The sequence below is a fragment of the Daldinia decipiens genome (assembly GCF_022478715.1).
Source record: "Daldinia decipiens strain CBS 113046 unplaced genomic scaffold F4813scaffold_6, whole genome shotgun sequence".
Taxonomy (NCBI): domain Eukaryota; kingdom Fungi; phylum Ascomycota; class Sordariomycetes; order Xylariales; family Hypoxylaceae; genus Daldinia; species Daldinia decipiens.
In genome coordinates, this window is record NW_026054549.1 from 449,995 (window position 1) to 474,460 (window position 24,466).

Sequence of the window (24,466 nt, forward strand, 5' to 3'; positions counted from 1 at the left end):
AATAATAAGAATAAATAGTTTAAAAATAAGATTTTAATATAATATATATATTATTTAATTAATATTTAATATATTAACCTTTTACCTTAATAACAATAGTTAATTTCTTTAATATAATTAAGGTTAATTTATTTAACATTTCCTCCTCGAATTTATCTTATACTTTTAACGTTATACGTGTAAGTAAATTTAATGAGGTAATATTTAAAAACATTAATAATAATTTAAGATGTTTAAAACAAATTTTATTTTTAAAAACTTTTTAAAAGTTTTTAATAAGGTTAAAATTAAGTGAATATAAAGGTTAATTTATTAAAGTAACCCTTTTTTATTTAATTTATTAAATAAGATTTAAACGTTTTAACCTTAAATTAAACTTTATTAAATTTGATATCAAAGACTTTTAAATAATGATTAATGATGAAAAAAAATGATTTATATTAAAAATAAATGATATTATATAAAATGAATATATACGATTATAAATGGTATTTATATTAAAAATATAATCATATAATTAAAGTTAAAGTTATTTAATACATTAACATTAATTTATAACCTCCCTTTGAATTTTATTAAAGCCACGAGATTAAATTCGACTTACGAAATAAGGGTTAAGACTTAAAAAAAAAAGAAATAAAACAATACAAGTGGGGATTAAATCTTAAGCTTTAAAAAAAAAATTTCACATTGTTTAAACTATTAAAGTTATTAAAACTTTTAATTATCAACCTTATGGTATAACTTTATAATACAACTTTATAATATAACTTTTTTAATATTTTAAATATTATCAAGTTTTAAATTATATTTTAAATAAATTTATATACCGTATAATTTAACCAATTTAACTAAGATTTATTAATTAAATATTTTATATCATTAAATCATATCTTTTAACCATATAAAATTATATAATAACGGGTTTAATTATAATATTTATTATTAAATTAAATATATATATAAATCGTGGTATAAAAATTATCGTATAACTTTATCTTTTTTATAATAAACTTAATTAATCTCATTTTTTTTCTTATTTTAATATCGTATAACCCTCGTAAATAACCCTTGTAATTAAGTTATTTACTTTTTTTAATATTTTAATATTAATTTAAATAAGCTTTAATATTAATTAAGCTTTTACTTCCTTTATAATAAACCTGGTGATTTATTAATTAATTAATTAACTTACTTCTTTTATAATAAACTTAATAACTTATTAATTAATTAATTAATTAAGCCTTTACTTTTTTTATTATTAACTTTTTATAATTAATCGTTTTATATATTAAGTATAATATAACTTAAAAAACATCATATATTATTTTTAAATAACTTAAAACATAACTTTAAACGTGATAATTACTAGTATTTTTATTAACTTTATCTTTATAATCTTTTTACGCATTTAATAAAACTACTTTTTATTTTTTAATATTTGATTAATTAAGATACGCTATGGTTTTTACATATTTTAAAATTAACTTATAATTAAATCTTAATATAATAATACTTTTTAAATCGTATTATATTTTATATTTCGATTTAAAGTATAAAAATATCGGTATTTTAAAAATCGTATTAACTTAATTAATAAGTAACGTAATCGTTAAAGTTATTAATAAAGTTATAAATAAGGTTTTTAATAAAGCTTTTAATAAAGTTATATTATATCGTATATATTAATTAATATATTAAAATATAATTAAATTAATTAATAAGTAAAATATCTTTAAATTAGCTGATATGACTGATATAAGGCTTAAATTGTTTAATTAGGTTATTTAGCTTATATTTAAGTTATTAGTTAAAAGTATCGATGAAGTTATCGTGGGCTTTATAAGCTATTGATTGATATATCGTAAGCTTTGTGGTAATTATTAATCAAGTTACGATAAAGCATTTTCGACGATAATAACGGTTTTTTTAAAACTGGTGTTACGGGTTTAAATTGTTAAAAGTTGCTATTAAATAAAACTTAAACGTTTTAACCTTAAATCAAGCTTTATTAAACTTGATATTAAAGATTTTTAAATGATAATGAACAAGACTTAGACGTCTTGGCCTTGGATCAAGCCTTATTAGACCTGATATCAAGGACTTTTAGATGATGAAACTAATGATGAAAAGGAATGACTTGTATTAAAAGTGGATGATACTATGTAAAATGGGTGTGTGCGACCATAAATGGTACTTATACTAAGAATATAATCACATGATCAGGATCAAGGTCACCTGATACACCAGCACCAGTTCAATAATTAATGATAAAAAAAAATGATTTATATTAAAAGTAAATTATATTATATAAAATAGATGTATACAATTATAAATAATATTTATATTAAAAATATAATCATATAATTAAAGTTAAAGTCATTTAATACACTAACATTAATTCATTATTTACGCAATTAATTTATAACTATATAAGCTTTATAAATAAATGCGTTATTTATAATAAATATATTATTTTTCTTACACATTTATAAAAAGATTTTTTGTAAAATTTTTAAAATAATAAAGCTTATAATCCCGGTATGTTTAATATTAAAATTGTTATATAAATCGATTAATAAAAACCGTTTTTTTTTACTTAAACATACTTTAAAATATTTAAAAATGTTTCGTTAACTTATTTTTTAATTAAATATTTTCTTTATATAATCTTTTGCTTTAAAATTAAAATTTCGGTAAATTATATATAAATAAAGTTAAGTAGGTTATTTTAAAAAATGACGTATTTTTTAATAAAACACCCACATTTACCTTTCGCCATCGCTTCGGGCTACCGTTAACTTATTCGAGAAAAATTAACGTTTTTAATATAAAAGAGGTTTTTTTATATGTTGCCGGGTAAAAGCCAAGCGTTTATTAACATATTTTTATAATAATTTTAATTTATAAAACGTTTTATAATGTATTATGCTTTATTTTTAAAGTTACGTTATAATAATACGATTATAAACTTTTAAATTAATCTTAAAAAAAAGCTAAAAAAACAAAACGAAAAAGTTTTTACCGATAAGTTAAATAATATGCCTTTTATTTTATAATTTAAGTTTATAATAACGCTTTCGGTCGGGGTGTAAAAGGGTTAATTTTTAAATCTTATATCGGATATTTATTTAATATAAGCTTTAAGTTAAAATGCCTTTTATAGCCTTAATTTACTTGGTTAAAAGGCTTATTTCGAATATAAATTTAATCCTTATCTTTTTATAAGGAAATGTTGGATTGACTATGTATTACGTAATAATATGGAGGGGAATGCAAATAACGATCGTGTTCTGATTGGTTGTACTAAGGTAAGAGAGGAGGGGTTCCCCCGAGTGGGGAAAGATATCTATTGTACAAATGCGTGGGCTGTGCGTGGGCGGTGTGTGTGGGCATAACCCTGGTCATGTGACGAGGTCACGTGACCGTTATCCCAACAGGAAATAAATGCTTTTTAAGCCTTTTAAAACTAAGTGGTGGTATAGGAGCCATTATTGAAAAATAAGGGTGGGTAAAAAATAATATACGCAATTTTACGCGTTTATATTTTTAACGTTTATTTTTTTGCCTTATTGTACAGTAAAGATACTTAAAGAATACTAGTTTGTTACATAGGGAGCAACAACGAAATTGTAAAAGACCTTGCATTTTTACGCACTTTAATATTAAAGTATCTTGAAAAGAGTACAGCTGATAAATATTTACTAACTATGAAACGAGTGATGAACCAATACAAATGAGTGCATAAGAAAAATACACGGGCGACATTGGAATGCCGCAAGAATAGGGGGTATCCACAGCACGACATTCAAATAAATAATACTTAATACTTAATACAAAAACAATCATACCGACGGTCTTAAAGCAAAATTGTATATCTTTTGAATTAATGAAAGTGATGCAAATTGAGTACACATAAGTCTAGTTGAAAATTGCATGCTAATCTCATTGGTCTCATCTAAAGAACGGTCTTCACCCAGAAGTCAAGCTCGGGACTGGAGCACAAGATACTTCAGCCTTTTCCATCACATTCTCCATGTCATATTGCTCCCCATCAATATTTCCGCTCTTGAATAGCGCCGGACCGACAATGATCTCGACGTACTTATGACAATATTGATCTGATGACGGTGTTTCTTCCTTGTCTAGATCCATATCTTTCATGACGCCATCATCAAAGATAGCCCTCAAAGCGATGGGCATCGCAGCACTATTACCGCCCGGTACAGGCTGTTGTCTGGTAGCTGGGAAACGTACTGACCATGAGGCACGTTGGCGCCGGAGCAGGCGAGAGAGTTCTAGCGCCGGCTTGTACACATTTTCGATGAGCCGCTGGGTTGTATCACGCTCGTGTCCTAGGGGATTGATTACTTTGAGCACGGATGCTGCGTTTTCTATCATAACATCTTCCTCGGTGAAGTCGGGATACTTCTTGGCGAGGAGCGCCATTGTAACAGCGCGCCATTGGTGAAAACTACTCAATGTTATGGCATGTCCTGATAATATTGCGTTGTATTAGCGTTCACGTTTGCATTCTGCGGCTATCTGGAATAGTCATTCGGACTAACCTGAGTTCAACAGGTCTCGCTCTACATCTACCAGTCCCCGACGAGTTTGTTCCGGAATCCAATAGTCGGTACCAGAATCCCACTATAGGGTTTAAAGTACCAGTTAGCATTTCAAAGGACTTGGAAGCTTGAATCTGAGCGAAAATGCTTACTTGGTAATTTTTGGATGGCAGTGTTCGAAACATGGTCTCGGTAACATTAAGAGTCACCCAGCCGCGGACGAACTTACGTCGCCGCTTGCTATCAGAGACACAGGTAGCCCAGTCGTCAACGTTGCTCATCATCGGTAGCACTCGTTGTAGAAGTCGGAACTGCTCTTCATCAGGAAACCCTAGCTTGATCGGCTTGTCGCTGTTCACGCAGAACTTGTTCGCCCACGTTCTAATCTGATGGTATAAGCTGCGGAACTTGGAAGTGATCGCTTCGTCGGACTCCTGATACCCTACAGCTGCTTCTTTATTGTCTACGTAGCCTTGGAGCTTATCGTTGCGTCTCTTAATGATCTGGTTGGACTCATCTAACGCTTGGACCAGGTCGTGCAGATGCTCCATTTCTATCTGTTGTTTTTTGTTCTTTTCCTTGGCTTGGTAGTACTTTGCTTCTAGTCTATCAAAACGTTCGTCACACGTTTGTTCTTCTGGAGAGGGACCACCCCGATTAAGACGGTCAACCATCTAGTTCCGACAGTATTTAGCACCAAATCACCCAGAAAGCTTCAGTCGACTTACACCACGGAAATCTGTAAATGAAATTCCAGTACCCTGTGCAGTAGTATCACGACTACCATGCTTAGGTTGGTTTCGCTGGCCTTGGCCATTCCCTGGTAAATGAGCTAGGTTCCCCAAGGTACGTTAGTATCGAGAAGAAGAATAAAACCCTCACAAGCATACTTATTTCTTCCACGATAAATCCGTCGTTTGATCCTCTCCCCGTGGCTATCTCATCATTGTTAATTCTTCTCAGTCCTTTTCTAGTCAACTTGTTACCAGGTCGAGGAGGGATTCCTGGGCCTTGATTGTTTTCATCACTTTCTTCAAGGCTGTCATATCCTTGCATGTCTCGTGAATGGACCGCCCGATTCATACTTGACATGAAAGGTGTAAATTTCTATAAGGGATGGGTGAAATATGGGAACAGAAATATAACTTAGAGCGTTGAAAAATTGGCAGCGACGAATTCTCAAAGGGTTAATTCTGACGGGTGCGTAAGAACTGAATCGAGAACAGTCAGTCTTAACCACCTAGGATGCCGGCCAGCTTAGAGGCGTATGATATTTCGCCGTACTCTCGGTATGTGTCTATTCCACCCACAAAGCCTTCATGGAGCTGGACATTAGTTAAGTCAATCTGCCTATACCCCAACGTATGCAACGGATGATCTTAGTCCACCACCCACCACCCGTAGAGGCCTAGACAATGCCATATAATTAAACCCTGCGATGCTACTGTTTTGTGATGGAATCCTAAACTAGGTGCTAACTATCACTATTCGCTATATAATTAGGACTTGTAAGCCTATCTTCCTTTTTTATCTTAATCTCCCTCCATTCCTGGACAAGGGGGGTAGCAGGCGCTTCTGGATATGTAAGTAAGACGCAAAGACGGATGAGGCAAGTTTCATCGGACTTTACACCGTGCTTGGAACACGAGGTATTCTAACCGGGGCTAGAATCAATATTTACTTTAAGGAATGAAACTACCTTAGGTAGTTATGCGTCAGATTCACCACAGCCCTTTAGACTATTATCTAGTTAACAAAGTAGTCTAACTTGAGCCGTATTATCTTGCAATTCAAATATTATGCGTATTCCAAGGCCTGGCAAATGGAGCACGTTGAAGTAAATTTAAATTGTGATGGAAGTGTATTATACAAATATTCTATACAATTAGTAGTTGTCCTAGCCAGATGAGTCCCCAGCAAGCAGTCCCCCTATCCAAGAAGTAAACAAATCGCCTACGCCTGGGGGCACGCCGACAAAAAGAAGCAGTATATTGATAGCGATTGGGGCGAACGGAAGGGCTTTATTGAGCCCTCTGACGAACCTTTGCCTTTTAGTCTCCTTCCGAATTTCCTCTTGGACTTCCCTCGCGATGTCCCGTCCAAGACTCACCTGTTGCTGTTCAGCGCTTTTGAGCCGGTCCCTCTCACGCTGTATGTCCAATTGCACTTGGCGCTTCATCATTCTATCGCTCTCTTGGAGCTCTCTTCGAAGATCCTCGAGGGCTTGCAATTCTCTCTCGTATTTTGCTTTTAGGTCTTCGAGGCCGTCGCTGACATATGAGCCAGCAGTTGTTTCATTTAATTGCATGCCATCATTGACCATTTCTTCCTGGAGCTTCAAGGTGACTGTTTCTTTGATAAGTAGCTGGGCAGCAATGGTCCGAGCTGAATCGCGATCGCCGTGAAAGCGATTCATACATGAGCCTCGACCAAGCATGTAAGCCCACTATTATGACATTTAGAATTAGTAGCTGTATCACAAATTGAGCCACTTCAACTTGAAGCCATGTATAGGAGATGATATATGATTTCAAAAATTACTCACGAATTTCTCGCGAAGTTGGCGCTCCCGGCTAGCCCCAGTCGGTTCGTCAACTTCGTTTCAGCGACTGGTAATAAGAACTACGTTCTTCATCGCCTCGTCTCCACAGATTCGCCTAAAAATCTCGAACGTTTTAACGGCCGAGCCTGTATAACGGTTATCCGTAATGCGGTGGACATAGATGATCCCCTTTAACTGAAAACCGAGAGTGTACTGGCTGGCAAGCAGTCTTGCGATCTCAGTCAGGATATCCGAGTCTGTACGGCCGGTATCATCAAAACCAGGCGTATCGATGAGAAGAGTCCGAGTGCTTCCAATTGAGACGGGAACCACCTCACATCGCTGTGTACCTATGCCGAGCGTGGAATTAGCTCTCAGAAAACCTCCCTGGACAACGATACTTACATGAGTCCAATTGAGACCCTTCTGCGACTGCAGGGAGACCTGCGAGCTTATTGATGAAATAACTCTTTCCCGACCCAGTTACGCCCATCACTACAATCATGGGAAGCCCAAGTTGAGGCAGTGGAGGAGAGTTGTCGAATAGCGGCGAATCTGTTGGGCTGTCCATGGTTTATTCCTGCCAACTGGAGAACTTCACATAGCAAAGGACTAGAATAATAGAACACAACAAAACACAATTCACTTTATCAATATTCGATATTAGCACGTAGGACATTTAAGCTAAACATAACAACTTTTCAGTCTCATACTGTGTATTCCCATGCAAAGCTGTCTGAGTGTGGCAGGCAGTGCAGGCGGATTGTCTACCTTGCAAGTTTAATCAATAGTTATATAAGTGCCTCTACGCTCGATGTAACGAGCTGATAATGTTTATTGGTTTATCTAAAGCTGCACTTTTCTCTTATTGGGGAGCATTCTGGGTTGTGTGATTCAGACCTATTAGAGCTAGGATGCTCTGTTGGAGTAACAGGCCTCCTTATATTACGGTGGCATCAACTAGACTCACATCGTTACTTTTCACTCAGATGCTCCCAATTAAGTCGTAATTATTCCTAAATTTGGTATGATATGCCATGATATTCCCTGGAACACGGGGTTAGGCCGGCTTCGGGGGCAGCGGCGCATTGCTGAAGGTGTTGCTTTTGGAGGATTGATGACTGGCCACCCTCCGGTTACTATCTAACATGTGCCTCGACTGACCCTAGCTAGTTTAGCTGATAGGCTTACTTGGGGTCTTCCACCAAAGCTTGAGTAGATCTAGCCTAGAAAGTCCTAAATAGACCTCTGGAGAACTCGTTGTTACTCGATGTAACTCACTTGATGCTGAGTTCGAAATATTCTCATGTTTCTCATCGGATACATAGTTTTAGTATCTTGTCTTTGGATCGTCAATTACAATGAGTTTTCGGAATAGTAGTTCTGTTGTTGTTAGATCTACTGCTTTTAGTTCGCTTGTTTCTACAGCAGCCACATCCGTTCACTTGGTTGGTCCAGAGATAGTTGTCGGTATAGACTTTGGAACAACGTTAGTTGTCCATGCCGAAATATATTTGGTGGGTGATTTGCTAATGACTCAATGTTTAGGCACTCGGGAGTTTGCTGGGCTATAAACGAGGGCCAGAAGAAGATACGGCTTATCACTGATTGGACAAACCCACAAGCCGTCAACGCGAATGCTGAAAAAGTTCCATCAGTCATATCGTATCGAAATGGCCAAGTTAGCAACTGGGGATACGAGGTTACAATGAGAGAGGACAGCTTTCGTTGGATGAAGATACTTCTTGAGCCTGAGCACAAGTATGCTAAGACAATCGAGGACGTGAAAAAGAGCAATGCTCTTCTTACCAAGTTGAACAAAACTGCCGATGAGGTAGTTTCCGACTACTTGCGGGCTCTATGGGCCTATACAAAAGAAGACATCCGCAAGCGGATCGACGACGAGAATTGGGAGACCACATTTCGGCTCCGGGTCGTACTAACAGTACCCGCAATGTGGTCCCACCAAGCTAAGGACAGGACTGTTAAAGCGGCACGAGCTGCTGGCCTCCCTGTTCATATCTCGATGGTAACCGAGCCTGAGGCAGCTGCTTTGGCAACATTAAGGGGGAAGGCGGAAGAGGATACACTTCGTGTAAGCTTTCCCGCTTGCGTTCGCAATTAATGCTGAAAGTATTGTATATGCTTCGTATGTTGCTGACGCCAATAGCCCGGAGACTCGTTCGTGGTCTGTGACGCTGGTGGTGGAACGGTGGTATGCTTGCAGCCCAGTCTCCTAATATTTCACCTCTAACCAGATCCTGAAGGATTTAATAAGTTACAAAGTAAATAGCATTCACCCATTGAGAGTGGAGGAATGCGCCATTGGGGACGGTGCGTCCATAAAATCATTTCACCTAATCCTAGGTACATACTAATACACCTACTAGGTGACCTCTGCGGATCAGTATTCCTCGATCTAGCATTCGTTAAATACATCGCCGCGTTGATTGGAGAAAAGCAATACTCGCAAATTAAAGAAGTGAGCAAGAAGAAGATGCTAAAGGAGTTCGAATTTGGTATCAAACGATCATTTATGGGTGACGATAACAAGGATTACTCGGTAGACCTAAGAGGTGTTGAAGATAACGAGGATGAAGGCATCGTTGACGACAACGTGCCGCTTAAGGCGTGAGTCTAAAGAACCCTGTCAGATTGTTGCCTGCGCTCATACACTACATAGCAACATGTTGCGCACCGTCTTCGATCATATTTGTGGTCAAATAGATACTCTCGTTCAAAACCAGACGATGGAGGTTCAAGGGCGAGGACTTAAAGTGAAGGTATAACTGCCTAAACTCTTCCCACGGTATGAATGGATATAACTAACAGGACAAAGGCCATCCTCTTAGTTGGGGGATTCGGAGAGAGCAAGTATCTTCACAGTCGCCTCGAAAATGCCTATACTTCGGAAGGGGTTAGGGTTCTCCAAGTAGATGGAGCGTAAGTTCAATAAACTCATAAAGCGTGAAAGATACATTCTCCTTACAAGAACAGTTGGTCGGCTATATGCCGTGGTGCGTGTATGTGGGGATTGGAACAAGTGCAAAAGCCTCATCCTTGGCTAGCAGCAAAAGACCTACCACCCTATAACGCTATCGATCCCCCGTTGACGCCCCAGATGGAACCGACTATCGTTTCACGCATCTCAAGATACAGCTATGGGATTCCTCTTACGGAAGACTTTGACCCGAAGAAACACCTTTGGAAGGATCGTTTTCTTGACAATAGCAGTGGCAAATATGCAGCAGACAACCAGATGAGATGGTTGTTGAAGAGAGTAGGTGTCCCAAAACTTAGCTCGTGCTAAAAACTGCTAACTACTAACAACTTTCAGGGCGAGATGATGCGGGAGAATGGCATACTGTGGATCGATATCGTACAACCAGTACACGGTATCGGCTGGACTAGTACAGGTGTCCGCGAGTTCTTTCAAGTCTTGCTCTACTCCGACCAACCAAAGGCGCCCACTAGGAGGGATGATAGTAAGTGATTTCTCATACGATCCAAGTTAGACAAAACGCTTATCTCGATCGCTGCAGGCGTTAAGAAACTCTGCGAATTGAGCTTCGTGATCCCCGAGAGTGTCATATGGTCCCATACGGGGAGTTACAAGAGTCCCGCCGAGAAGGGGAAATGGAAGGGGAAATGGAGAGATTGTGTCTTCAACGTAAGGATGATTTTGGGGAGTGCGACTCTCGAGTTTGAAATATACTATCATGGATATCGGATGGCACATACGGAGGCAAAATATGCTCAAGACGATCGATGAGATGAATAGTTGGCAGAGTACCTGTTGTGCTGTATATAAATAGGTATATAATGAGTTTCTCTTTTGTTACGGTACACTAGGAATCTCCCTTTCACCTCGTTAGATAATTCTCTCAAGTCTTTATTTCAACTTAAACAAGCACACGAGATGTCGTTTATGATAATTTGTCGTACTTGTGATCCAGATATGGTTTATCTCGGTGAGTTAGATCTACGGGGAAGAAAAATAGGCCTCGAAACTTCGTCCGAAGTACAATTGACATTGCAGCAATACGGAGGTTTTGGTCCGAAAGGCCCGGGTCCGAATTCACTCGATTGGGTCGAATCCTAAGAGGTGATTGGCTTAATTAAGCTTTAAGTTGGACGGCTAGGACGTAAGCTTGTTAGCTTACATAGGTACCTAGGTAACTTAGCTTACATAACTAAGGTACCTATCTACCCATGTATGAGGGGATCGGACTAGGCCGCATGTATTATATAATGTATGTCCGGTACCTTGGAATTTGACGAGTTCAAAGGTGTGGTTCATATTTCATGTAAGTATGTCGGGTAATTTTTACCGAGATTTATTAGAGCATGATCCATGGAACATGGTAGCTTCGAGAATCCTCATGAGTGTGTGAATGAACCTGGAGCTAAGGTAAAATCGGCGCTGGCGCTGGGTGGAATAACATGTACATTTAATTCTAGAAACTAGAAATATCTCGAGACTAACTAATGAGCCATTAGCTGATATGGTCGATATGGTTATATGTAGTTGGGGGCATGGAATTGAGATTCAATATCACATGTAAGAATGCGAATGCTCTTATCACTTACCTACATATGTAACCTACCTCCTTGTGCTCATTATCCCCCTACCGGCGGTTAGATTGCATACCTCATAAGAATCTACACCATCTTATCTATCGGGCCTATAATTGAGATATTTTCAACCCGCGGAAACATGAGTCAAGCAATAAGAAAGGTCCGCATTAAGGAATATGTTTTTAATTAACCACGGTAAGTAGGTACTTATTGTCAATTGTTAAATAATAAATAAAGTTTGCTTATTAGGATTTAATAAAACAATATAATATAATGGGTTACAAAGTTCCTTTCGCATAGTTAAACGGAAATAACCAAGTTATCTTTTAGTTGTAGTTTAAAAGGATTTATAAGATAGGTACCTAGGTACCTAGGTATTTTAATTCTATTGAAAGTTAAAAGTTCACGATTTTTCAATGTTGGAGATGTGCACATCTAATAGTGTCGTAATACAACATGTTAGCAGCAACTGATATCTTACCCGGAGACCCCGCAGTACCCCGCTAAAAAGGACTTGGAATTACGTAGATGGCCAAAGCGTAACGGACCAAAGCTCCCTAAGACGCGGGCTTGCTGCAAAGAAGCAGAGAAGCAGAGAAGCAAAGAAGGTGGGTTGGCGGGCTAGGCTCTTGCTCTGACTGCTCGGCGGGGCTGGGTCTTGAGGGATTTCGCCGCTCTTGCATCTCGATTGCATCAAACCAAGTCTTTGACCCAACCAGATTTCACGCTTAAACATGTAAATAGGTGCATACCTCTTACTTGGTATGTACATACATCTAAAACTATCCCCGCCTAAAAAGGAATCGCCTACGAACTTCCATGTACATACATATCGCTGCGGCCCCTCCCTTTTCCCCTTCTCCCCTTATCAACATTAGAACTTGCTACTTCTCGTCATCAGTCAATCACGCATTTAATAAAACGCCACTAGGCCTTTGAACGAATCACACTTATTTCTTACAGCTCGTGCTCCGACGCTCTTATGTTGCATCACCTTTTTTACTTAGACCTTCATAGATCGAATTTGCATTGCCGCGGCTAAACATAAGAGCCTTCCACTTACAAGCTCACTTACAAGCTTTTCCTCTCTCATATCTTAAGTGTTCGACTCCCGCCTCATATTCTAAAGCACGGCCGCGTCGATACAATTCTTGCTCACTGATATCATAATTGGCAAGTGAACGAACGATTGGGATATTATTAACTACAATAATGCCCGAAAGCGAGTCTTCCTCCACCGGCGACCGCCGGCTGTTGTTGGTATCTAACCGTCTTCCAATTACGATAAAACGAAAAGATGAGGGAAACTACGACTTCTCTATGTCATCCGGAGGTCTGGTCACTGGGTTGAGCGGTCTGAGCAAAACGACAAGCTTCCAATGGTATGGCTGGCCTGGTCTGGAAGTCCCCGAAGCCGAGATACCTGTAGTAAAGCAGCAACTCAAGGATCAATATAATGCGCACCCCATATTCGTCGACGACGAACTTGCCGACAGGCACTATAATGGCTTCTCGAGTATGCCCAATCCGTCCTATGGAAAATGCTTTTCTACCTGTTAATGCTGACTTTGACTTGTAGACTCGATCCTTTGGCCGCTATTCCACTACCATCCCGGCGAGATTACCTTCGACGAGAACGCTTGGGCTGCTTACAAGGAGGTCAATAGGCTGTTTGCCAAGACGGTTCTGAAAGACGTTCAAGATGGCGATTTGATCTGGGTACACGACTACCATCTCATGCTCTTACCTGAAATGCTGCGTAACGAGTTGGGTGACCGAAAAGACGTAAAGATCGGCTTCTTCCTCCACACCCCGTTCCCCAGTAGCGAAATCTACCGCATCCTTCCCGTTCGCGAAGCGTTACTCGAAGGCCTTTTGCAGTGCGACCTGATAGGCTTCCACACCTACGACTATGCTCGCCACTTCCTTAGCTCCTGCTCGCGTATTCTAGAGGCTCCGACTACACCGAACGGCGTCGACTATAAAGGGAAGTTTGTAACGGTCGGAGCGTTCCCCATCGGAATAGATCCAGATAAATTCGTCGAGGGTTTGAAGAAGCCAAAGGTGCAGGAGCGGATAGCTTCGCTGTCTCGAAAATTTGAAGGCGTAAAGTTGATTGTGGGTGTCGATCGTCTTGACTATATCAAGGGTGTCCCGCAGAAGCTACACGCTCTTGAAGTGTTCTTGACAGAACATCCAGAGTGGATCGGCAAGATCGTTCTTGTGCAAGTGGCCGTGCCGTCAAGACAAGACGTCGAAGAGTATCAGAATCTTAGAGCGGTCGTCAATGAGTTAGTAGGAAGGATCAATGGTCGGTTTGGAACGGTCGAGTTCATGCCCATCCATTTCTTGCATCAAAGTGTCCAGTTTGACGAACTGTGCGCCCTATATGCGGTTTCGGATGTCTGCCTCGTAAGTTCTACGCGAGACGGGATGAACCTTGTGTCGTACGAATACATTGCAACTCAGAAAAACCGCCACGGTGTTATGATCCTCTCCGAGTTTACCGGCGCTGCCCAATCGTTGAACGGCAGTCTGATTGTGAACCCTTGGAACACAGAAGAGCTTGCCAATGCGATCCATGACGCAGTTACCATGTCCCCCGAGATGCGCGAAGCCAATTACCGCAAGTTGGAGAGATATGTCTTCAAATACACATCAGCGTGGTGGGGTCAAAGCTTTGTTAACGAGTTAACCAAAGTTAGCAGCGCCCATAGCCACGGGGTTGACAGTAAGGCTGGCCCAGACGCGAAGCCGATGCTAACCAGCGATGTTGGTCGCGCATTATCGGGAGTATTTGAGAGTGTCAAGGCTGCTACTAGTGCAGCTGCTCCATCAGGTGGCGCCCTTGGTTTACTGAAATAAAGGAAGGAGGGGGGGGGGGGAGTTGGTCGGGTCGATTATCGATTGACTAGAAACAACTGCTTATGATAATGTATGGGATAATACTTACTCGGTGGGCTATTGATGATATTAATAGTCAATGTCACCTAAGCCTAGATCATTGAAGCGGGCATATTTGCTTGAGGTTGAATCCATAGATGATGACGATGAGATAGGGCGACGAAGAAAACGGAAGGCATATGATAAAGACAAGGTCTGGGACGGAGTTTATGGGATTGGTAGATATTCGGCAACGGAGCCTTGGGACACTGGTTCGTATAAATGTGCATAGTACCATTTTCAAAAGTTCGTACAGTTATCATATTGCCTGAATGATAGTAATTATTTATAATTCTGAATTTATAACTCTACCTACCTAGGTATGTAGCATATCACGTACGTGAAACCCATATGAACATTGAAGCCTTCGTGAACTATCTTGAAAAAGACATGTGACAGGTACCTAGGTACATGATAATGTGTATTGTGAAAAGGAGGGGAGCATTAGGGGGTAAAAATTAAGATATGACGACTAAATTCGCGGAATTGCTGCTCTTACGACTTGGTCCTCTTCAGCTTATCGGGTGCTCTCAATATAATAAGTAGAGGTTGCCTTCAGACTTAACCAACCCTAATACTCGAGTTGCCCTAGAAAATTCATATTTCCGAGGCATAATAATAATTAGTTGACCTATGACTTTGTCTATGAGAATGAAGACTGCCCAGTACTTATTCAATGTCGGATCAATGAGTAGGAACGTGTAGGAGCATCTTGCAAGTTACCTTATGTTAATGATTTCCGCGCTGACAACCGTATATTTCCAAATTAGTAACGGTCCAGTCGTAAGCGCTCCGAGAGGAATTGTGAAAGTAATAAATACCAAACTTTATATAACTAAGTCCTAGATATTACACAAAGGCTGTTTTGAAAAAGATAGACGCCAGTTTGATTTATGTAACATCTCCACACGAAGGCGCTTTGCTGCGACTTTGATATTTCAGGTAACTAGTATAATCGCGAGAAATTCTGGGTTCGAATCACATTGTGGTCAACCAAAAGTCGTCCGAATCAGGTTTTCCCTTGGGCACTGCTGGGCACTAAGTGTGGTTCCAACTCCAACTCTGTTATAATCATCGCTGTCGCGAGAGATTCACTAGAAGAAGGAGCTCGCCATATAACTACAAGTAGCCTTTTAGTAACGCTTCTGCTAATACTGTGACTGTGTTTGAGTCCGGTTTAAATAACCTATCGCTTAGAGCTAATCGAAAAACAAACCTCCTTAAAGGTGATCTGTATATATATTTGTAGCTAAGAACGTTTCAAGTAGCCATCTGATGGGCCTCGACATCATCTTAACTGATTAGACCGCTACACAGCCAGAGACATACAATATCTAAACAAGCCAAGAAAACAAAGCCTACTGTTATGGATCCAACCATCAGCGGGACTTACTTCGAGGAGGCTAGCCAACAATTATCAAATCTCTCCCAAGCTATCGAGCAAGATGTAATAGCCAAAGATCAACTGCTCGAGGCTCTGGCCTTTACAACGAAAGGTTGGGGCCACAACCCAGTACCCAAAGAACTTGATACGACGGGATGGATTTCCAACGTCAGTTGCGACCATTCCCCATTTGAGTATTCGGTCCAGTTAGATCGAGACACCGGGGACGCGCAGCTGCGCTTTTTAATCGAAGCCCAGTCAGAGGAGATTAGCTTGGTACGGTCTCAGGAGAGTGCGCGTCTCCTGAATTCAGACATTGCAGCTAAGTACAACGCAAGAGTCTCTCTAGACAGCTATAACCTTATCCAGGACCTTTTCTTGCCTGATGAGCCAAACGGGGTATTTGCCGCCTGGCATAGGTGCGCATCGACAAAAAAGGGACTGGAATGGAAGGTTTATCTTAACCCATCTGCATCTGGTAAAGACAATGTTCTCTCTGCGACAGGTGACGCGTTCGAGCATCTCGGCCTAGGGGATGCGTGGGTCTTCGTAAAGAGCATTATGACTCCTGGCGATTCTATCGGTTACTTCTCACTTGACCTCTCCCCAAACCAGGAAGAGGCTCGCGTCAAAGTGTACATCTTACATCAAGACGCAACCGCATCCACCATCGTGAATAAACATACCTGTATCTGTCCAGACGCAACGTGGTTCGAGACCCAGAGGTTCTGCGAGTCGATGGCGAATGGGTCACATGGGCCGTATTCCTCGACCCCGGTAGTGTCCTGTTTCGCGTTTACCAGCAAGAGGCCGAACCAGCCCGTGGGCACTGTTCATTTTCCCATTCACGGCTACGCGGAAAACGACGCTGATGCCCAGGCGCGAGTTGAACGCTACTTGGACGAGGTATCTGCTTCTCCTGTTTGCAAAGAGAGATACAAGAAAGTCATAAACGCGGCACGACGCCGACCCCTAGACCAGGGACGTGGGGTACACGCCTGGGTGAGCCTGAAGCAAGACTCGGGATATAAGCGGTCGATTACTTTCTACGTCTCTCCAGAACTATTCGGTCCTCTTCAGGGGACTTACCTAATCACTGGATAATAGGTTACATTGAGATATCTCGGCTATTTCTTGTGCTTGGTATTCAGTCTAGACTGACAGCAAGTGCCAAGCAATGATTCCATTTGCCAACTTGGCTATCGGCCTTTACTTAGAAGATAGATTTTAGCATAATATAGGCAATCAAGGACGAGGAGGTTAGGAGCTATCAATATACTGGTAGCCGTATATTTAGTCTCATATTCTTATCATTCCCTATCCTTTTTTCTTGACGATACATCCACAGCGATATACTTAGATCTTTCATCATGAAGTAGATCTAGATTTATTGAAGAACACATAACTATTGCGAATAACCTTTAGACCTTTATATATTTCTCTTCATCAATTCTTATTTAGGCTCGTCCTCAGCGCCAACGGCACAACACTAACCGCCCTACCATCGCTCGACACGGTAAACACAAACTGATCGAGCGGCATGTCGGCATACACGGCCGTCGTCTGGCCAACCCACGTACCGCAATTCGTTGAGAACATATCGCCGGTATGGTCCGTGATATCGAGGTTTTCAACCACAGCCTTGAACGCTATCCTCCTAGTCCCTTCTGGTCCTTGAGGTTGTGTTTCTATCCCCGCGGGGTAGAGCCGGATCGCAGGCCCCGTCACGTTGTAATTCAGCGTGTACCGTATCGCGATCGGCATCATGTCCGTGCCATTGCTGATCCACTTCTCGATTCCGAGGCCCGGGCGCGACGGGTCTGTGCTTAGCACCAAACTGCTATTTAAGCCGTCATCCGCTGTGTATGTGCCCGCGTAGGAAGCGTCTGCCTGTTCGCGCGCGGTCTCCTCCAGTGCGGGGAGAAGGACCTCACCGATCGCGTCCGCGATGTCCCAGTTGGAGTTTCCAGGCCAACCGCCCGCTAGAAGCGCTGTGATGCCGACGTCGTAGTCGGGCAGTAGCACCAGCAGCGACATGTACACGTTGATGCTACCGGCCTTGCTGTACGCGTCGACCACTCGGCTGCCGTCGTTTAGCGGGATGCGCCGGATACCCCAAGGCGAACTAATCCCCTCGTGGATGTCAGCTGTGAGCGCCGTAGGCTTGAGCCACCGCCGCGTTTGCGCCGGCGGTAAGAGCGTATGCCGAAAGATAGCTCGACCGAGACGCGACAGGTCGCCTACCGAGGAGTACATATTCCCAGTTCTTCGCTTCAGCATTAGTATAGTATCATCAATAAGGAGGATGAAAATAGGACCAGGAGAAACATACGGGCTCGCCTCGCCGATACTAAACGCCCACATGGCTTCTTGGCCTTGGGGGATGACGCCGAGCTTGTCGTTAGGTTTCTGGTAGAAAGTGTTCTTGAGCTGGAGCTTGTTGATAACGTCGGTCTGGAGCATCGCCGCGTATCGCTTATTCGTGATGGCTTCGAGAGCGTAAGATAATATTTGATATCCCGCATTCGAATATCCTGCTGTCCATGATGGCGAAAAAGACGGAGGGACGCTGGCTAATCCAGAGAAAAATTCTAGAAAGAATCCCGTTAGATATTTTGACACGCCTTTCTGCTAATTTCCTCCTATGTTTTTCTTTTCTTTCTTCCCGGGCACTATTCCTCTTTTCTCGTATAGGGGGGAGCATCTGGAACTTTATGGCTGTTGACTTACGGGCACGATTACACTTTATAGCCTCCCCGCATACTGGTGTTTCGTTCCTAGGCGCTGGTGGGAATCCCTGGGACTGCAGAACGGTTTGGTTATGCTCTTGCGTCAGTTCCCCCTCTATGGCATCTGACAAATTAGTTTCACCTCAACTTGGTAATCTTTTTATATTTTTATTCCCTCCCCCCCTCCCCCCCTGCTACCGAACTCCTCATCCTGCCAACTTCTAGATTGTAGTAAGAACGACGAAAAGCACTCACAATCTCTAACGATGCCCGCCATATGGCTCGCCAGATCCTGCAGCGTAATGCTATCCCAATCAACATTCATAATAGGGTCGTATTGCGCCTTTCCGGCTAGCAACTTGAGCTCTGGGACCCATTGCGTCACGGGTGTGTTCCAATATGTGTCTCCGGCCTCGATCAGGAACGTTAGGATAGTAAATATTTTTGTAACACTACCAATTCGGTACACGGTATTTCCGTCGACACTTTTCACACCGGGAGTGTCAGCTGCCAGCAGATCCGTCGCTGTGTGATAATGGCTCCATACGGGCTTGTCTTCATCTGGATCGGACGCAGAGAACACTTGAATCGACCACGACGTGCCATTTGGGTTCGTGCTCGGGTCCATGCCCCGCGCGTCAAAGGTCGCCGTCAGGTTTGCGATCACTGTTTTAATTATATCGGAAGAGGCAAGTGCTGTCGGCTTTGGGAATGCCGGACCCGGGTATGGACAGTTGGGAATACCATTGACCAGGAGGATCATCTGCGCCACGAGCAGCAACGCCGCCACGGGAAAGAAGGGAATCGACTTCATCGTGAGGAAATTACTGCTCTACAAAAAGAAGAAAAATATTAAAATAAGGGAGGATAGAAGTGGTAAGGAATGGGTTACGCTTGAAACACCACGTCACCAACGGACGCGCACAGGATCGTCCTGTAAACGTTTTCTCTAGAATCGGGCAGGGAACTGAAGAGCAAATGCTACGTCTATGCATCCCTAGACTTAAAGCTTATAGCTGCGACATTGGGATCTTCCAAGGCACGTAATCCGTTATTCACCCGAGAACGTGGTCTTATAAGCGCGTCTAAAATAGGGACTCGGTCGAACCGGGTCGGCGGCGGCGGCACGGGACGTCTCGATGGGGACAGTTACATCGAGACATCTAGAGACATGTGACAGTAACATAATGACGAAGTAGACCAACATATTGGGTCCTACGTATTGCCTATCTCCAACCCGGAGACAAGTAGGCAACACAATAAAAGGGGGAAGAATAGGTGAGAGGTTCACCGCATTTGGTACTACATCTCACACGATATTGGTCTCCAAAGAACAAAAAGCTCTAGTGAGCTATCACAACGCCGTGGACCTGTTTTAGCTACGTAGTATGATCATCAACGTCGTATGGTTGCGACATAGCCTAGGTACATATGATTTTTGGCTGAATGCAAGTTGTCCGATCTTTTACTAGAAATCATCGTATATCAACCACAACCCTACCACGAGATCCCGGTCTAAATACTAGGTTACTTCGTAACTTTGTCACCTATTGCTGATTATCTGGTAGCAAGGTAATTTCATCTCGGCACGTAGTAATTTCGAATTATGTGCAGCATCGCCAAGCTGTCACAGAAGCTACCACATTATACACGTAGATACAAGCCTGTTATCCTTCTCCCCTTTCCATCTATATAGATGTTCCATCCCCATCACTCATAAATCATTTAATGCTACCTACGTCGTTTATGGTTGTTATCGTAAGTATGATGACACCGTGCAGGAGCTTTCATATAAGTAATTCGCCGAGCGAGACTCCTAGCTAACCACATACATACTATCTTATATTCTTTGACAAGAAAATCCCGCGCTCTACGTGCCACGCGTGCAATAATCTAGCAAAGATAAGGAAGTATAAGCTATACCACGTATTTCCGAACATTTTCTTGGAATTGGGCCAATAGGAATTATCCCCAAGGGTTGCACTATAGGAATGGAAGGATGGCAATAGATATCTGCTATGTTAAAGGAGGCGAGGGATAGTGGCACTAGCACGATTTGTTCGGGTAGACGGGTAGATCATCCTACCATCCCTAACGTTGTAGTCAAATCATACAGTGCGGCTCCTAGACAGCCCGAACGTTCACCAAGCTACAAAATGTGAAATACTCACAAACGGAATATCGATAGAGTAAATTACTAACTACCACCTACCTAACTAAGGTGAAATCACCAATATCATGGGGTGAGAATCAGGTATCACCTTAAGCAAAAATTGCTCGCCTCAGGTGAGTGAATAAACACCAATTTCCGTCTCCTTCCGAACGCCACTGGGGTATGTATTGTAGGAAAAGTGCGATCTCGCCTTCAACACGAGTGTAACTTGGGAACAACAAATAATTCAATTGCGAAATCATCCATTTGGCATTTGCTCGGAAGCTCAACCTTAGTAAGGTGAGTTAACCACATCATCCTTACCAAGCTTGTAGCGACCGCTTGCTCGTGTGCCGACGCGTCCCGAACTTCGACTCGGAGTGCCCAGCCGTTGAAAATCGCCAGCAATACTCTCTCTTGTAGGCTTCTTGAGATGCTGCTTGCCAACCATGTTTACCCAATTTGGTAAAGTAACAATGACATTCTGGTCGGTGCCGAACTTGAAATCATCGGCCTTGACAGTGTCCTCGTAGCGTTTGATGATGTATGGCGCCTTTGAGCCACGAGTAACCTTGTCAAGATTCCAGTCAACAATGTATGGACCAGTTGCGGTGATAATGGATGTCTCGCCGTTTGTCTTGCTTGTGTTGAACCGAGCAGGAGTGAATGAGACGCCCTTTCCAGTTTCGTGATGGAATTGAGCGACATGCTCGGGATTCAATGCCAGACGACGAGGTTGAGGTTTAGCATCCGCGGCAAATGGCTTCTCAAAGCCAAGTTTACCCTCATTCTTACCGGATTTTTGTAGCGCATCGATGAGTAGTAGATATGTACGGCAGGTTGCAAGCACCCAACGACCGTCCGCAGACACATCGAGACCAATGATAGGCTCGCCCAGGGCCGGGATTACAGTCTTCGCGTTAATACCCAGGCGATCAAAAAGTCGGATGTCACCCTTGTTGGAGGCAACGGCTACGTATCCTTTTTCTGTAGTAGATACTGCAGAGAAATCATTCTTTGACACGTATTGCTTGAGCTGAGAGTCTACTAGCTTGTTTCCGGACAGACGAGGGTCAACCCGGAATAAGGCGTTGCGAGAAATACCAAGGAAAGTAGGTTCGTGGGTCATCTGCGCAAATTTGTTTTCCGGCGCAAACGTGACAACAGGAATGTCGTCATGAACATTCCATTCATCAACGACTTTTCCGTACTCGAGATCCATGCGATAAAGTTTATTGGGATCTGTGTCGTTCTGTAGAATTAAATTGCGATCCTCATTGTGTAACATGACTTTCTTGGGAACGAAGGATTTGCCATTTGGAGTTTCGACCTTGGAGATATTGGTTGTGAATTCCAAGTGGTTTTTAGGAGTATGCTTGAATACGCCAATTCTAGGACCTCTAACGACAAAGGAACGATCGTGCTTGTACCCAACAGCCAACGCGGAATTCGTATGAGGATCCTTGGGTTGAGTCTCGACATCGTCTTGTTCCTCATCGCTATCATAATGTTCGCTCTGCGGCGCATCATCCTCTTCAGGTTCTTCGATTTCTGGTTCTTCTTCCTCTTCTTCTTCTATCGGCGCATCCTCCATATTCAGATCCTCGAAAGCATCTAAGACATATTGTCGGTCCTGTTCCTTGACCTTAGTCCACTTGACTTCATTCAGCTGTTCCCAGAGTGCTCTCATTAGACCATCCTGGAATCTTTCAAGGGTCTTGTTGTCCTTGAATCTCAATAGCCAGGAATAAGCAGAGCCATCCTCGGTAAATTGGTTGAAGATAAAAGATAGAAACTCAAAGTTGAACACCGGGTTAATATCAGCAACGACCGGAATACCAAGCCACTGGCGATCTGAACTAGCAATATGCAGCCAGTAGTTCCAATGACCAATATCCGACACTTGAGCTGTCACGGATGAGTCCTGGAGAACAAATGCGCCGGAAGGGAAATCGAAGAAGTGCAGTTCTCCGATCTCCATCGCAAAAATCTCCAGCGGTTCGGGTTGGGCTGGAGGTTCCGGGGGCCCTGCCTGCTTAACATGTTGTGTCTCAACTTCTTTTTCGTAGATCTCAGGCTCAGGCTCCGCAAGTACAGAAGCTGCGGATGGTATACTGTCGCGCTTAGTACCGACGTTAGCTTCGTTCTTTAATTGGAACATAGCGTCGGAGGATTCGATTGATCTTGCGAGCGTAGGGCTATGGATAGGACTAGCCTGAGGAATGGGCTGCTCTTCAAAAACAAACTGTTGGAGGTCGGCCGCAGAGGCAGTAGAGTGAGGTTTTCGGTATTTGCGCTCGTACTGACACTGCCTTGCGATTCGCTCGAATGCCTCAACCTGGGCGGATTTAGTCGAGGGATCGCAGACGAATTCGTAAACGTCGCCAACGTCTCCGCTCAAGTCCTTCCAAGCAAGAACCTTCTCTGATCCTTCCCTACCCTCAAAGCGGAAGTGGAGAGCCTCGTCGAGTAAAAAAGTCTTCTCGTCACGCTCAGCTGCCAGTGCGTTAAGCTCCTCGTCTTCGCCTTCGTCGTCCGCTAACTCGGCTTCACCCTCTTCGTAAACTCTTTGTACGACGAGCTGGTACTGGAAGTCTTGGCCAGTACGACGAATTCGAGCGGTAGCGTCCTTGAAAATCAGCTCAGAGTATCCTTTAGGCGATAGTGGTCGAACAAGGTAGAGTTGACCCTGGGGCAACTCGATCATAGATTCTTGACTACTAGTGCCGAAGATAAGCTTGCCAACTATCATATAATAACGTTAGTCACATATCGGATATTCATATCCTAGCAATAAAGGAAACCATAACTATTGAGGTTTGCAGCAAAGATGTATCTGCAGTGAGGCAGTGAGGCAGTGAGGCAGTAAGGCAGTAAGGCAGTAAGGCTAGCAGCTCAGCGACGAGGGGTATCACTCACCATTTTTGAGGACAAACATGTTGTCCCTTTATGCCTAGAAGGGTGATCTCAACTAATAGAAAAATTAAATTGTTCAAGAAGAGAACGACTTATCATAAAGCGATTGAAGAACAAGCCCAAATTTGGTACAAACGGGGAGTTCGTCGCGGCGCGGTTAACGCCAGATCTTGTTTTCTTTGCGGTTTGTTGTATGGTGGGAGAAAGCAGAAATGGTGCGTCATAAAGCAATCCCACTTTGGCCTTTGCCTAGGTAACCGCAGCCTTCTTGGCACGCTAAAAGGTACATACATAGGTAGGCAGGCACGCACGCTACCTAAAGCAAGGGTTTCACAGAGTTTCAGAGAGGGGTGTGGCTGTGGCTGTGTGACGGTGTGGCGTTATGGCTGTGTCATGCAACTCAAGGCAGCATCCGCCTTTAGTATGTACATTAGCCTACCTAGTTGTATAGTATACGCATATATGCATTTATATATTATTAACCGCTTAATCCGTAAGACCCCTTTCCCCTTTCCCCTTTTTATATATGATTCCATCATCAATCTTTTACTGTAGCCACTGTTGGCGGTGTAATTTCGACTACTCTAACGCCCATATCTTCCAATAGACTCCTAATATTATTCGACTAAAAATGTGGCCAATACTTTATATCAT

General features: G+C 42.3%; 7 protein-coding genes across 7 annotated transcripts; 3 read left to right on the forward strand and 4 right to left on the reverse strand.

Moving 5' to 3' along the window:
- Positions 1-3,866: 3,866 nt before the first annotated feature.
- On the reverse strand, positions 3,867-6,023 carry F4813DRAFT_349971 (uncharacterized protein). Its single transcript, XM_049242244.1, has 5 exons — positions 5,459-6,023; positions 5,297-5,409; positions 4,721-5,242; positions 4,569-4,650; positions 3,867-4,496 (listed from the first exon to the last, which is right to left on the reverse strand). Exons 1-5 carry the CDS (start codon positions 5,658-5,660, stop codon positions 3,973-3,975), a joined length of 1,443 nt encoding a protein of 480 aa, XP_049102403.1. The 5' UTR covers positions 5,661-6,023; the 3' UTR covers positions 3,867-3,972.
- A 442-nt stretch (positions 6,024-6,465) lies between these two features.
- On the reverse strand, positions 6,466-7,615 carry F4813DRAFT_379243 (P-loop containing nucleoside triphosphate hydrolase protein; the record flags this gene model as incomplete). The annotated part of the gene is made up of 4 exons (XM_049245431.1): positions 6,466-7,014; positions 7,114-7,134; positions 7,195-7,460; positions 7,516-7,615. The coding sequence occupies 4 exons, from the start codon at positions 7,613-7,615 to the stop codon at positions 6,466-6,468; spliced, it is 936 nt and encodes a 311-aa protein (XP_049102404.1).
- Positions 7,616-8,471: 856 nt separating this feature from the next.
- Positions 8,472-10,939, forward strand: F4813DRAFT_400656 (uncharacterized protein; the record flags this gene model as incomplete). Its single annotated transcript, XM_049248292.1, has 10 exons — positions 8,472-8,599; positions 8,659-9,205; positions 9,281-9,325; positions 9,378-9,444; positions 9,501-9,741; positions 9,794-9,893; positions 9,950-10,053; positions 10,108-10,390; positions 10,448-10,595; positions 10,653-10,939. 10 exons carry the CDS (start codon positions 8,472-8,474, stop codon positions 10,880-10,882), a joined length of 1,893 nt encoding a protein of 630 aa, XP_049102405.1. The 3' UTR covers positions 10,883-10,939.
- A 1,346-nt stretch (positions 10,940-12,285) lies between these two features.
- On the forward strand, positions 12,286-14,942 carry F4813DRAFT_349985 (glycosyltransferase family 20 protein). The gene is made up of 2 exons (XM_049242245.1): positions 12,286-13,204; positions 13,268-14,942. Exons 1-2 carry the CDS (start codon positions 12,901-12,903, stop codon positions 14,551-14,553), a joined length of 1,590 nt encoding a protein of 529 aa, XP_049102406.1. The 5' UTR covers positions 12,286-12,900; the 3' UTR covers positions 14,554-14,942.
- A 1,014-nt stretch (positions 14,943-15,956) lies between these two features.
- Positions 15,957-17,119, forward strand: F4813DRAFT_400658 (uncharacterized protein; the record flags this gene model as incomplete). Its single annotated transcript, XM_049248293.1, has 1 exon — positions 15,957-17,119. The coding sequence occupies exon 1, from the start codon at positions 15,998-16,000 to the stop codon at positions 17,117-17,119; it is 1,122 nt and encodes a 373-aa protein (XP_049102407.1). The 5' UTR covers positions 15,957-15,997.
- A 342-nt stretch (positions 17,120-17,461) lies between these two features.
- On the reverse strand, positions 17,462-19,558 carry F4813DRAFT_386644 (beta-lactamase/transpeptidase-like protein; the record flags this gene model as incomplete). The annotated part of the gene is made up of 3 exons (XM_049246448.1): positions 17,462-18,606; positions 18,746-18,868; positions 19,000-19,558. 3 exons carry the CDS (start codon positions 19,556-19,558, stop codon positions 17,462-17,464), a joined length of 1,827 nt encoding a protein of 608 aa, XP_049102408.1.
- A 1,352-nt stretch (positions 19,559-20,910) lies between these two features.
- On the reverse strand, positions 20,911-24,281 carry F4813DRAFT_349991 (VID27-domain-containing protein). The gene is made up of 2 exons (XM_049242246.1): positions 23,816-24,281; positions 20,911-23,641 (listed from the first exon to the last, which is right to left on the reverse strand). The coding sequence occupies exons 1-2, from the start codon at positions 23,832-23,834 to the stop codon at positions 21,189-21,191; spliced, it is 2,472 nt and encodes an 823-aa protein (XP_049102409.1). The 5' UTR covers positions 23,835-24,281; the 3' UTR covers positions 20,911-21,188.
- Positions 24,282-24,466: the final 185 nt, after the last annotated feature.